Consider the following 15,302-nt stretch of genomic DNA (forward strand, 5'->3'; position numbering starts at 1 on the left):
CATCGGGCTAGGCTGGGGTGAGTGGAAGAAAGAAGAAGAAAGTCATGTGGACAGCAGATGACTGCTGTTCTTCCCATTGCCACACAGATTTCAGAAAAAGCTAAGAGGAGACCACGAGAGACTGAAAGGCCATTTTGCATATTTAGCAACTATCAAAAGATTCTCCATAAAAATACATACTAGGTGAAGTGCTACCAACGAGGAGGAAGAAGACAATGACTAACTGATATGATGCTGGCTATGTTTCCACTGCTTGAGTGCCTGCTTGCTACCATCATCCCCATCATGATGGTCATGGTGGACTCTAACCCTCTGAAACCATAAGCCCTAAATAAACACTTTGATTAAGTTGCCTTGGTCATGAGGTCTTCTCAGTGCTATCACAGAACTAGATAAGTAACTAAGAAACAGCACTTGTGTTTATACCTAGTTTATGATAATGCAAACTATGCCTTGATATTATTTGACAGGGGTAAAGAAGGCCACACACCTCTAGTTGCAGGAAATTTGTTGCATAGACATATAGAAAAGTTCTGTGATTATTAATTGAGACACAGACACACATTTCAAAATCTTAAAACACTAGGGTATGAACTGAATATACTTACGTAATTTGTTTCCTTCTTTGTCATAACCATGGAGATAAATACCACCAAGTTCTAATAACCACCTTGGAATAGAGGATTCGCTAAGATCTGGAAAGTGGTAAACTCTGATCAGTAACAGTAACCTATGTACCTAAAAGAAAACTCACACTGTCAAGGGAACGGTACACAGTAGTTTTACGATCACTCAAACTTGAACAAGACACAACTTACTTAAATCTTGACTAAAACACAACTTATTCAAAAATTAGAAAGAGTGGCTGGTAACACAAAAGCTATTTCCTGCTGAGAAAAACTGACACAAGATTTATAAATGCTGGAAAGAACAGGAAAAAACTCTTATTTTGATGGGTATCTGCAGATTCTGGTCAGCTTTCAAGCCATGATTTGACTTATCAACACATGTTAACACTATGAGACCATTTGATTTAACACCGGGGGTGGGGTGGGTCTGAGTGTAATCCAGTGGTAGGAGGGTACATGCTTAGCACACACAAGGTCATAGATTCCATTCCTAGGTTCCTCCTAAACAAACAAAAAATACATTAGTAATATTGTACTAATAATATTCACATGACCTTGGAATTTGAAGGGGACAAATATCACTATTTAGTCTAGCAAGATGCGACTTTTCTCTGTGTTTTCTCTCTTCCTCTCTAGGCCCCTCCCCATGGGTGTGTGTATAGAGACCAGGCACTAATTTGGGTTGGTTTCCTCTACCGCTCTCACCTTAAGCTCATGAGAGAGTCTCTCACTGAATATAGAGTTTGATGAACCAATGTGGTTATATTATACTAGCTGGCCAGCAAAGCCCCCTGGAATACTGGCTTTGCCCCACCCTCCATGCCCAGCACTCCAATTACCCATGCATCTAGCCATGCCTAGCTTTTGAAGGGAGTGCGAGGGATCTCAACCTAGGCATGCTTGTACAACAGGTAGTTTACCTACAGTGCTATCTGCCCACCCCCAAGATGTTGTTTTTCTACAAAGTTTTATATACATACAGTGAACTCTAATGTTCTAGAGCAGGTGGGAAATAATTCAAGAAAAAACCTAAACTTCTTTAGCAGGAAAAACAAAAAACAGACCTAACTAGTGTCTAGGGAGGCTGAGGACCAAGGTGACAAGGCAGCGCCCGGAAGACGATCGTTTCCTTCGCCAGCACTTCCCAGAGAACTTTCCAAGTTTCTCTCTCATTCCCTCTGTCTAGTTCATATCTTTGCTCTATGTTACCAGGAACTAGCAACCTATGCAAGAATATATGCATTGTTGCATTTAGTATGACATTCTCAATGAGCTAAAAAGACTTAGAAATTGCAGCTATGTGCTCCATTTTTGACGAATACACTTTTTTTGTTCAAACTTACTAGAGTGTTTACATTTCCCACCATTTTACTTCTTCTATTTTCGGTATGCCCTTTCTTGTGGACTCTAATATAAAGAATGGGGGAGGGAATTAGCCCTACTTTGTGTTAAGTCTTTAGACTCAGTCACTCCAGAGCCACAGTCGTCTAGGACAGGTAATGCTGTCCAGGTAGCTGAAATGGCCAATTATGTCTACTTATTCTTGCTAACGACTTATGTGGGAGTGTCATATATCAATCTGTTGATTTCATTGGTTAAGCAATAAAGAAACTGCTTGGCCCTCATAAGTTAAAACATAGGTAGGTGGAGTAAACAGAACAGAAGGCTGGGAGAAAGAAGCTGAGTCAGGAGTTGCCATGATTCTCCCACTCCAGGCAGACGCAGGTTAAGATCATTCCTGGTAAGCCAGCTCGTGGGCTACACAGATTATAAGAAATGGGCTAGCCCAGCTGCGAGAGTTAGCTGAGAAAAGGCTAGATAGAAATGGGCCAAGCGGTGTTTAAAAGAATACAGTTTCAGTGTAATTATTTCGGGTAAAGCTAGCCATGGGGGCGGCCGGGTGCCTGGGAAGCAACCCCGCCGCTCCTACTACAACAGTCTTAGAGGGACACAATAGATAAACATTCTGGCAGCTTTCTTCCCACATCTGCAAACGACTGTAAAATTCCCTCTAAGATTTCGAACACACACTTTGATGACAGATTTCGACCTAGTGCAAGAGTTTAGAGAAGTCTGCCACAGGGAATCCTTGGGGATAAGCTTGCTTTTCTGGGCTCCCCAGTAGGTTACACAACATTCACAAGCACGGGCAACAACTGAGAAAGCAAAACAGGACAGCAATATCTACTTATTTCTCCATTGGTTAATGGAATCGAACAAAACACAAATTAGGCAACCATGCTTTTCGTGACAATGCATGACTTGATAATTGTGATCTGATTTTCTTATGAATGACTTTCCTTCTAATATTTCATCACACGCTGTCCGTTTGAAAGTACAATTAGGCCCCTAAGGGTAATATTCTAGTGTTTATAATGAATGCTAGGGATGTGTGAAAATATAGACAAGTGTCTAACAGTAACATTTGCATAGATGGTGTTACCCTGTCAAGGTGAAGTCCAACAGCTTACCATTGACAGAAAAGTCTTTCCTCCACTGGAAACTCTCATCAAGCATCTTCAGGGTTTCATCCACAACACTGTGTCTCCACAACAAGTAACTTTCAACCCAGTTATCATCTTGCTGAAGCCTTTCAACATCACGTGAATCATATTTTTCTGACTTTTCTAAGGAAAAAACAATAGCGAATATCTGAATCAGATTGATTCTGCTGTGAGAAATAACAAAAATAATGGCAAAGAGAAGAAGGATCTGGAAGACAAAGGCATACTTCTCCAAGACACACACACAGGGATGTTTTTCAGGTAAAAATGCAAGATAAGGAATCGACTAGATGTCTAAGTAAGAGCAGAATAAAGTTATCCAAAGTCTATAGATTGGAGAAGATGTCTAACTATGCTGTCCAAGATGTCTTTGTATTCTTGGAGCTCAAGTGATCCTCTTGCCCCAGTCTTAGTAGCTAGAATTATAGCTGTGTACTTCTTACACATGGCACAGAACATAGTTTTGTTTAAAAAAAAAACCAAGTAGTCCAAGGAACCCCCACCTCCATCCAGGTCCCTGATTGCTTTTCGGGCTGAGGGGGGGGGACTTAATTGGGGGAGGGGAAGGGAAATGGGAGACGGTGGCGGAGAAGAGACAGAAATCTTTAATAAATAAATAAATTAAAAAAAAACAAGCAGAAAACTGTCCATTATCTAAAGTGTACTAGCTAATACTTCGTTCCTGTGACAAAATCAAAGGAAGAAAGGAAAGAGTTTTTTGTGGATTATAAGGTGATCTCTAATTTGCAGTCGTTCTTCTTCAGTTTCCCAAGTACTGGGCTTACATGGGTGCACCGGGGAGAGCAGCTAAGGAAGCACTGATTTTCGCTCGCTCGCAGCTTCAGAGCTGTGCCAACTGTTTCTGGTATTCCTCGGCCTGTGATGGGGCAGTATGTCATGGCAGAAATGTACTAGGGAACAAAACTGCTCACATCATGGCAGCCAGGAAACAGAGAGATAGCCAGCAAGGGACCAAGGAATAGATGTACTGTTCAAATGCACATTCCCCCAGTGACAAACTTCTTCCAGCAAGGCCCCTAATAGACCACTCAGCTACAAACTCATCAGTGGATTTGTCCACTGATGAGGTCAGTCAGTACCCTCATGACCCCAGTCACTTCTCATCTGCTGCCAGCTGGGGACCAAGGCCTTCAACACACTGTAAAACTTTAAGACAATTCTGAAGCCATTTCTGACAATTCTGAATCCTCTCAGCCTCTGTGCCATAGTGCTTCCCCTCCTCCCCTGGGAACCAAGGACCTAACAGCTACACTCGCACGTACTCAGTTCCTGAACAATTACCCATATACATATGCTTTGGTTCGGTCCCCTGGGAAATGGGGTCAAAATGACCTCTTACCTCATCTGATCTCGCAACAGCTCTCCAGTCAATTATTGGTAATAGCCCTTTCGAATAAGCCAATCAGAATAGTCAAAGAACAACCGCTCTTGCTTCTGTGGCCCCTTTAAAAGTAGACTGTACCAGCTATTCGAGGTCTCCTGGCTTCCCGAATGCTAAGGGACCCTGTCATGACAGAATTAATAAAATCCTCATGCTTTTGCATTAGCTATGGTATATGAGGTGGTCTCTGGGGACGACTCCTCCTCGGTGTTTAGATGCTAGAGTCTAACAACACAAGTTATTTTTCAGGAAATATTTTACATCGAAACCATAATATACAGCATCATCATCTTTTCAGACTCTGATGCCAACATCTCCAATAATTTAGTAGAGTGATTAGATTTAATTCTAATTGTGCATCTTCATACACACGCCATGCTCCCCACTACCTTCTCTACCAGATCAGCCTGCTTGTAGTACTATCTACATGCTATGCTAGCGTCACTAGTTTATCATGAGGGAATTCTTCAAATTTGCACACCCAAATTTGACCATTTGGGAGCACCCTTTTCATATACTTCCTCTTCTCACAAATATTTCCTGTGACCAAAAGTCATTCTTGGGTGAGCTGCAGCAACAGGTCTTCATTTAAGCTTTTCCTAAGGCATTCTTCATTCGTATTTCTCTTGAATCAGAGAGTACTGGTGCACACGCGACCTCTCCCAAGTAAACAGTAAAGTCCCAGTCTTTAGGCCTTGAGAATTCCCCAGCTGGTTGGCAGTGGCGCACGCCTTTAATCCCAGGGAGGCAAAGGCAGGTGGATCTCCATGAGTTCAAGGCCAGCCTAGTTCACAGAGCTAGTTCCAGCTAGGGCTATTCCTCAGACAAACACTGTCTCAAAAAACAAACAAACAAAATGAATTCTTCAAAGCAGATGACACATTTATTGACAGACTCTAGTCTGTCTTTATTTTTACTTCTTCAACCATCCATTCCCTCTTAAATGCTAAAGCAAAGAGATCTGGAAAATTCCCTGGTTTCTGTATCTCCTTTTCTTTCACAAGTATTTAGTTGCTAGGTTGTACACCGCCTACCTCCTCTCCACTTGTACTGCCTTTAGTTCAGGGCCTTGAGATAACAGATGGAAGGGCAGGAAAGGGTAAAGTGCATTAAGACAATTAACCTCTTTGAATCTCCACTTTCTCATCTCCAAACTGTTTTAGAGACTCAGAGGCCTGCATGAGGGTCAGATGAAAAAGAATGGATGAAATTGTGTGAAAATGTAAAACACTACACAGTATGAGACCATAAATCGCACATTTGTGGAATGCCGTCTGGGGTGAAGATTTTAATGCATGGGCTCAATTTTTCTAATGTAGAAAATAAGTGGTTCCCCACTACGTAAACTTTAGGAAATAGTCTTAGCTCTGTAATTTGAATTCTCGTTAGCATCGCAAGCACATTTTCCTTGAACAGTAAATGACATTTGAGAGCATAAGGCGGCTTTAAAAGAGTTAACATAGCCTCTGTCTCATTAAGGAGGGCTCACTCTGTTTCGCCATTGTACCAGTAGGATATTTTTCTTAATATTATAGCTGCCTTGATTCACTTGCAGGAAAATGTCTGCCACACAGTCCAAGTTAGCATAGGCACAGTTTCCTTTGCAGCTCGTCTTCCAGATAAAAATGGTGCTCAGTGAAAAGGGGACTAAGGAAGCTCCCAAGTCAAACACACTTACCCTGGAGAAATGTTCTATGGCACACCCCCATCTTCTCACACAAGGCATTAAAAGCACATGTCTTCAAAGATCAAGGTTTAATAAAATTAGTGGTATCATTAGAAATCTTTTAAAATAAATCCGACTATTCTCTCTCCTTCTTTCATGAACATCATAAGCACCACGATGACTACTTTCCTTGGCTCCAGTCACAGAGTCAGCCGTTTTCTCTGGTATTGCTTTGTATAATCAGTACAAATGGAAAAAGCAAAATTATATCTTAGGACTATGATTAAAAAACGTTTGACCTCAGAAGCTCTGGAAAAGTCTTAGGCACCCACTAGGGTCCCAGACTATATTGAAAAGGACTTTGGTAGAAAAGTATTCCCAAGTGGCATAAACATGAAATGTTATGGCTAACGTTATTACTCTTGGGAGCACTGCCATCAAGACACTGGCCACTACCAGCAATGTAAAGCCCTCTTCCTTTGCTAGGGTTCATAGATACCAATCTCTGCAGGCAGAAGTTCCCAGGTAATGTGCTTATTAACAGGAATGTATTTACACAGGAAATGCTGCTGCTGCTGTCTTAACCTTAACCCTGGACAAGCAGACGTGAAATCAGATAAGGGGAAAAAAATGAGAGACAGCTGGAGAGGGGAAGAGGCAAAGGTTAGCAGAGGGAGGCAGGAGAAGAGCAGAAGCAGGGATAAAGAACAAAAGGAAATAGGGAAAGGGCCAAGGGAGGCAGGAGGGAGAGAGTAGAAGACAGCAAGAGAGAAGAGGGACATAAAGGCAGACAGAAGGAAGAGAATGGGAACAGGGAAGGAAGTGACCAGTCAGCATTCTATGACTTTGGATCACACAGTTGAGGGACATGACTAACTATACTTAGTACAATAAAATCCACAGTTTTCTTTTAAACTTCATTATATCATTCATCAATTTCTTTGTATTATCTACAGTGTGCATGTGTGGTGGTCAGAGGACAACTTTCTGGATGGAGCCAGTTCTCCCCTACCATATGTGTTCTAGGAATTGAACACAGTCAGAGTTGGTGGTCTGCACCTTTAGCCACTAAGCCATTTTAACGAGCCCCTCAAATCTCTTGTTTTCATACACAGGCCGTAGATTCCTCCACGTATCTTTAGGTCGGATGAAAGTCCGGACAGGGGTTTGGGAGAGAAGTACAAACTATAGATGTGTTGAGAATGGAAGTCATTGGGAAACAAAACAACAATAATATCAACAAAACCCAGTTGGCCACATCTACTCGGAATCCCTCCATATCTGTCAAGCTAGCTGGAAGACTGAGTGAAAGGCGATCTATAACAGAACAAGTCTCACGTTGCAGAGTGCATCAGAACCACTCAGGGCTGGCAACACAGGTTCCGTACCTAGATCGTGAATTTTGGAGGCGATCCAAGCATCAGAAAGCTGGCATAAGGCCCATATCTAGTGAACCTCTGGTTGACTGCAGGGCTTGGCAATTCCCACCACCCTACCCTATGTAGGGTTAGATGGTAAATATCTTAAACCTTAGGGACACAGATATCCTGTTGCCAATTCCTTGTATGTGTATTTGAAAGTCTTTTAAAATATAAACTGAACCAAGTAATCCTCAGGTGAGGGCTGTATAGAAACAGGCCTTGGATGATCTCTAGTCAGTTGCAGGGAAGGTGGAACATTCTACTACTTCAGCTGCTTTTCTTCCAGAGCACCAAAGTCTAAATTTTCACCAGTCACCAGCTAGTTATCCAGGCTAAGGAGACTTTATGGATTTTGGCCATTCCTACATGTTATGGGCTGTGTCAAGGCCTCAGTGTGGACTCATTATATACAATCTGGTGTGTGCTCTTCTTAGTTCAAGTCAAATACGGGAGAATGTGGGGCCCATCTCATTAAAAATCCAGGCTTGGTGACACAAGCCTGTAATTCCGGTTACTCGGGAGTCCAAGGCCTACTCCAGCTTCACAGACTTAACAGATACCTTTTCAAACTAAAAACTGGGAAAAAAATGGCTAAGTTATACAACTGAATGGAAGAATGGTAGTGTGCTAGCCTAGCACGTATGAATCCCTGGGTTCAATCTCCAGCTCACACACATGCACACACGCCGTATGGAAACACTAGGGAAAATAAGCAATAAGCATTCATTTTTAAGGAAACAGCTCTTTAAATCACAGGCAAATGTCGGAGAGCCTGTGTAATGAGGCAGAGGGCATGATGGGAGTGCAGGCTGCGGCTGCTCCTGCTCTGCTGAGCTCCGAGAGCTCAGGGAGGTGGGAGAGTCGCCTCTCCACCCTCCCAATGCCTACCAACAATAGATGTGCATGAACACTTTGAATCCGAATGATTATCTCTGTATAAGTCTGCCCCCCCACCTACCCTGACATTTCTCAGGGCCTTGATCTTCAATAATAGATTGCATTGTTCTTGCCCTTTTAAAAAGTTAAAAATGTACAGAAGAGAAAATAAAGTTATCAAATACCAAGGCAGCAAGGACCCTGAATTGGAGAAAAAAAAAATCAAACCCAAACTTACTGACTTCAGCTAAAATTACCCCTGATCTTCCAATGATCTTTTCCTAGTTTTAACATTTTTCTGGTACTTTCCATTGTGCTAATCTCATTAAACCCCGGGTTATTTAGCAGAAGTAAGAATTGCACACATTGCTGGGAGGTTATTAATCCATAGAGGTATGTTGTTTTAGCTTCCTGAAATTTAATTTGTTTCTAAGTACCTGCTTATTATGACTCCAAATATACTTGCCTAGTGATGTGAGAACCCAGCCTTTCTGATCTAGTTGCTTTAGAACTTTCTGAGAGTTGTTTTATTACTTTTCACATGAGAAGTGTTTGCAAAAGCTCCTGTATCCATTTTCTATTTGTTGGGTCGGAAAACCTATACACACACGCACACACAAACACATACAACAAAGTTACTCAACTGTGTGTCTACAATCAACTTTGTTCACTGTGCTGATAAAATGTAAAATCTTAAGGGGATTTTCACCTGCTGTGTTCTAGTTGTGAAAGAAATCTGCTGGAATTGATTTTTTTGCATGTTTATAGATTTCTTAAGTTTCCTTTTTAATTCCGGGAACTTGACTTTTTAAAGCTACATACATGATTAAGTAGTTTTTGAGTCGTTGAACGTCTTGTTCACTGAAAATATACAGCAGTATAATGAAAAAAAGAACCATGGGCAACTAGAAAAGGTAAATGAATAAGTTCTCCACAAACATAAACTTTGTAACATTGTTAAGTTGGTTAGTGAAATGTATCAAATTTATGTCCTCTCATTCTTTGTAAAACGGTGACTGCAGGGGGAGAGAGTCCTTTGGAAAATTCTGATTCTATTCAATAGTCTACAGATCTTTTATTGTTGTTGTTTTATTTAATTTTGAGACAGGAATCCATGTAGCCCAGAAGGGCCTCAGACACAATACAGAGCTGAGGCTGGCTTTCACCTTCTGATTTCCTATCTCCACATCAAGTGCTGGGATTACAGACCTGAGCTACCACACTTGGTTCTTCTAGATATTTTATTGTGATGGTTAACTTATTGTCATCTTGTTATAGCCTAGAAACATCTAGAGAAAGTCTCAGTGAGGGACTGTCTACATTGGGTTGAACTGTGGGCATGTCTGTGGAGGGCTGTCTTAATCAAGTTAGTTGACGTGACAAGGCCAAGCCCACTGTAGGCAGCACCATTACCTTGACAAGAAGTCCAGAACTATGGAAGAGGAGAGTAATGGGGCATATGCAAGCAAACAAATGACTCCAGACGCATGCATTTTGCTCTTCTCTTGATTGCAGATACAGTGGGACTTACTATTTGAAGTCCCTGTCTCCACTCACCCATAACACTGAGAAGTGAAATAAATCCATTCTCCCCTCAGTTGTCCTTTGGTCAGGGTGGTATATGACTAGGGATAAATTACATAGAGAGATGAATTTTTAAAACCCACTGAAAGGTAAAAGGATATTTGCTAGGTAGTTTAAAGGGTCATTACTGGGACTAAAGATTAAAAAGTAAGCAGCAGGTCTACCAATTCTTCATTCTCATCTAAGTTTATGACTCAAGCCTTTGACGAAAGCCACATTTCATGTCCTCTAAAGCAGAGACTTGGTTACTTTAGAACTATCATAAGGATAAAAATCAATCCTTTTCAAAATCTGACTGACAATTATATACATTTATGGCACATGTAAACATTGTAGAAATATAAATCAAGCTAATGGAGAGATATTTTTCCATACTTTTTTTTTTTGTTTTTCAAGACAGGGTTTCTCTGTGCCTTTTTTTTTTTTTTTGGTTTTTTGAGACAGGGTTTCTCTGTGGTTTTGGAGCCTGTCCTGGAACTAGCTCTTGTAGACCAGGCTGGTCTCGAACTCACAGAGATCCGCCTGCCTCTGCCTCCCAAGTGCTGGGATTAAAGGCGTGAGCCACCACCGCCCGGCTCTCTGTGCCTTTTGGAGCCTGTCCTGGAAATAGCTCTTGTAGACCAGGATAGCCTCGAACTTACAGAGATCCGCCTGCCTCTGCCTCCCAAGTGCTGGGATTAAAGGCGTGAGCCACCACCGCCCAGCCCATACATTTCACTTTTCTTTTAAGTGTACCTAAAATCTGCCTTAGTAACTTACAGGTATACAATGTTGCTATTAACTATACTCACCGTGTTGCACAAAGATCTCTTGAACTCATGCCTGCTGTCTGACTGATATTTTCTATCTGTTGACCCTCCATTTCTTTTTGTGTTCAGAAATGTATAGGCAATGTTCAGTGCAGCAGTGTGTAAGAAACCAAGCCTGTCAACAACTGAACTTCAACTGCTTTATGCATCCTAGGAACTATTACAACATCCCCAAATTAGTTCTATTACAAGATGAAGGAATCCCAAACTCAGGCAAATCACTGGAAATATAAAGGTTAAAAAGAAACAAAAATGTAATCAAGTTTTTGTGGAGGAGACTTCTTAGGCAATAAAACTAAGGAAAACCAAGAGAATGGTAATACAAAAGGCAGGAAAGGTGTCTCCCAAATGCCACAGTTCATGGGAAGCATCTAAGGTAATGGATCTAGATCTCTGGCTGAATAGTAAGTACATGGTTGCATATCCTTTCATTTTTAGAGACTACGTCCATTAAAATCATCAACATTCAACTAAAACAAAATGAAAATGAAAAGGTCAGAAATATCGCTGAGTGAGAGGAATCACCTTAAATAGCAACTGAAGAAACCATAAAACAATGGGCGATTTTTAGTTTAAAAAGCTGCCAAAATCAGCAATAGTGACATAAACAAAGAAAGGTGTATGTATAAATAAACATAATCATACAGAAAGAAGTTTAGCCAAACTAGCAATCAAATGCAACCTTAAAAACTATTAGTTTAGAAATGATGACACTAAACATGGCTAAGGTGTGGGAGACAAGGCCAGCAGAAATCAACCGGGGCAGCAAGTATGATGGAAGTTTGATGTATATTATCAAACGGGCCCCAATTATTTACTTGGGAAAACAATAATTTGATTCCAAGACATGACTCTAAAGGAAGTAATCTGAACTGCTTCATAAAGTTGTGCTAACAAAAACATGGGAGTAATCTCGATGTGCAGAAAGGGATTCTCTAAATGAAATGACAATTGTGTTTTACTAGTAGGTTCAAATATTTTTGAAAAAAATCTATACAATGTGACCTACTTTATAAAACGGGGAATAAGATCATGTCAATGAAAATGTAACATACAAATGATAATCAGGATGGTCTTTAAACTTTGCTTTCATAAGGATATAGACAAAAGATTAGAAGAAAATCTACCACTATTAATTATTTCTAGATGGTAGGCTGGCTTTTTTTTTACTTTTCTGCTATCAACTAAGTTTATTTAAATTAATTCCTCTACCTTTAAGGTCAGAAATGCCCTTGAGCACACGTACTAAAGTATAACGCACCACCGGGACATTCCAGGTTCTCTACACTGTATTTCTATTGTTTTCATCCATGTGCACAGCAAGCTTCCAGTGCTTCCTGAACAAGATGCATACCTTTGCGCCTCAGTGCCTTTGCTCAGACAGCCTGACCCACCTAGATCACCTTCTCTACCTGGCCAAGTTCCACCTGAGTTCATAAGAAACACCACCTGGGTTAGTCAGCTTTCTGTCACCACAACAAATAGCAGAGATCAAGAGAGTGAAGGTTTATTTTGGCTCAGAGTGTCAGAGGTTCAGGCTGTGATCAGTAAGCCTAGTTGCTTTTGAACCTGTGGTGAGGAAGGATGTGAGGCAGGTGGCATGTAAGAGGCCCAAACTGATAACAACATGGTCAGGGAACAACAAGACAAGGAAGGAACCAAGGTTTCATAATCATGTTTAAAGGAACCATTCCCAAGAGCTCTCACTAGATGGTCAGTCCTTCTTTTGTTTGGTTGGTTTCGGTTTTTCAACACAGGGTTTCTCTGTGTGGCCCCAGGTGTCTTGGAACTCACTTTATAGACCAGGATGGCCTTGAACTCACAGATTTCCACCTGCCTCTGGCCTCTGGGATTAAAGGCCTGTGCCAGCAGCGGCTGGGCTATAAATAGCTCTTCAAGATTCTGCAATTTCCCACTAGCACCATGCTTTAGAACAAGCTTTTCTAAGGTTTGGGAGCTGCTCAGCTTTTTCACAACATTGCTTCGAACTCAGCACTAACCTGCTCACCAAGCTGCAGGTATCTTTGTCTTCTCAGGCTTCTTTGAAAAAAGGTCTCAGAAGTTTAGGGCGGAGGGCAAATCTCTAGGTAGTCAAGGCTAACCTTTTTCAATTCCCAATCCTGCTTTCAGTTCCCACTTTCTGGAATTCCAGGTGAATAGCTCTGTGCTGGAGGGACTCATTTGGTCCTTAGTCCTTGGGATCCAGCTCACCTTATCTAGTGGTTTATTCTGCCCTAATGCCACCACTAGAGTGCACACATTAGGAAAATGGCTCTATCATTCATTAATACTGACAGCTTGATTTGCAGAATTAAACAGATAATGAGTACTTTCAGAGCTGAATACATTATTGTCACAAAGAGAAAGAAGAAAAGAACAGGAAATGTTTCTTATTTGAGACTCAGCATGGAACTTCTCACAGTAACAATGACTGAGAAAAGTACCATAATTATGGACCCGTATTTTCCTCTTTTTGCCTGTTCAAAATCTTCCCATATTTGGTAATATTTTCAACAGGCAAAAAAAAAATTGGGCTTGGAATTCCCAAGAACCTGTTTTCATATGAATGTCTAAAGAGAGATACTAGTGGATAAAACTTTTCTTTAGGAAAAACATCATTATGGCTTGTATGCCTTAAACCTTTTATGAAGCAAAATATTGTTAATGAGAATAGAAACTGAAAAACAAAAGTGGATGTTCTAAACAGAAAGTTAGGTTTTCTTTTTATTTTATCTCTTTCTACACACACACACACACACACACACACACACATTTTTGTTTTTTCAAGACAGGGTTTCATTGTATATCCTTCGCTGTCCTAGAACTAGCTCTGTAGACCAGGCTGGCCTCAAACTCACAGAGATCTGCCTGCTTCTGCCTCCTGAGTGCTGCGATAAAGGCCTGCACTACCACCACCTGGCTACTATTTATAGTTTTTTAATGATGGGATTTCACTTTCGTTCCTACTCACCTTGAACTCAAACGTCCTCCTGCCTCAGCCTCTTGAGGTTCTAGGATTCCATGCACTAAGAAGCACATCATCTTTACCAAGGTGAATTTGTAAATGGCAACCTTATAAGGGAGAATCCACATGAACTAAAATAGCCTTCACAGTACACCCGCACCTTTCCAGTGAGAAAGTCTTTCATGGTTTCTACTTGCCTTGCCCATAGAGTCTAGTTTACAACTCTGGTGTAGATAACTCACAGACCAGTTCACCTATACCTAAGAGTGTGTATTAAGTGTAAAAAGCCACCCCATGCCAAACACTATCTTCCTCTGAAAAAAAAAACAGTTTGTCTTTCTGACAAACATTTGAAGGCTACTCTTTGCCAGACTTTTGGTAACAAAGGGGAGCTGCTTAGGTCAGTTGACACAGAATGGCAGTTCTTCCAATGATCTTCTGATGCATATCTTAAAGGAGTGCCATGGTCATTCAATGATTATGTACTGAACACTGCAAGGTACTGAGGGGCGAGAAAAATACATAAAGCATCTGCCTTCAACTTCCATAGGCTGCTACTAGTAACTATTCCCACCTGTCATCTACAGGCGGAAAGGAACAATAAACAAACAGGACAATTACAGGCTAGGAGGGAAAGTATGCAGGACAGGAAGCTACTTTATAACCAGTGAAGGCCTCTCAGATACATTGAAACCCTGAAAAGAGAAAAACAAAACAAAACAAAAAGGCCCAACCAGACACAGGAACTGGTGAAGAGCAACCCAGGCCCCGAGGAATGGAAAGGTCCCAAGATGCAGACAGAAGCACTCTGTTTGAAGAACACAAGCCAGGCAGTGTAGATATATTTATCGAACTGGGGATCATGTTTTGGAGTGTGATGTCAATTTTGTGGGTCACTGCATTTTATAAAAGAAAGTCAAATAGAAAATCCATCAGCCACATGTTTCTAGACTATTTTTTAATGAACTTTTGCTTCGTGTGTGTGTGTGTGTGTGTGTATTGGCTTGCTATTTGTGTGTTTCTTAATGCAGGGGGTGGTCAAATCTGCACTAAGCAAGGACAGTAATAACAGGTGAGGATGGACAGGTAGCCAAGAGCTAAACAATATATGGCTTTGCATTTGTAGGCCACCGGGAAGAACTGGAACTTTATTCTAAATACACACAGTGGGAAGGCACTGAAAGGTTTCAGGCTGGGGAGTGACAGGACTTAATCTGACATTGCAACGTTGCTGAAAGATTACTAAAGCGAAATCCAAAAGGCCAGGCCAAAACTCTTAACACTGAGGATTCTGAGAAAATTGCTTAATCTTACTACACTCCGCTTCCCTCATTTAAAAAAAAATGAGAAGACTGAATCAAGATGACCTTTAAGACCTTGGAGATTGCATAACATAGTTTATCTTCTGCTTGAACCCTTGAGCATAAGTAAATGACTATTATAGAA

General features: G+C 41.1%; 1 protein-coding gene across 1 annotated transcript in view; it reads right to left on the minus strand.

The window, feature by feature from the left end:
• Positions 1–15,302, minus strand: part of Mospd2 (motile sperm domain containing 2) — a 39,675-nt gene that overhangs the window by 22,898 nt on the left and 1,475 nt on the right. The window contains exons 3-4 of the mRNA XM_041639944.1: positions 3,101–3,256; positions 609–695 (exon numbers count right to left, since the gene is read on the minus strand). Coding sequence (XP_041495878.1) covers positions 609–695; positions 3,101–3,256 — 243 coding nt within the window. The remainder of the gene's footprint in view (positions 1–608; positions 696–3,100; positions 3,257–15,302) is intronic.

The sequence above is a fragment of the Microtus oregoni genome, unplaced genomic scaffold (assembly GCF_018167655.1).
Source record: "Microtus oregoni isolate MIOR12 unplaced genomic scaffold, Mior012 000061F_ref0000440, whole genome shotgun sequence".
NCBI lineage: Eukaryota > Metazoa > Chordata > Mammalia > Rodentia > Cricetidae > Microtus > Microtus oregoni.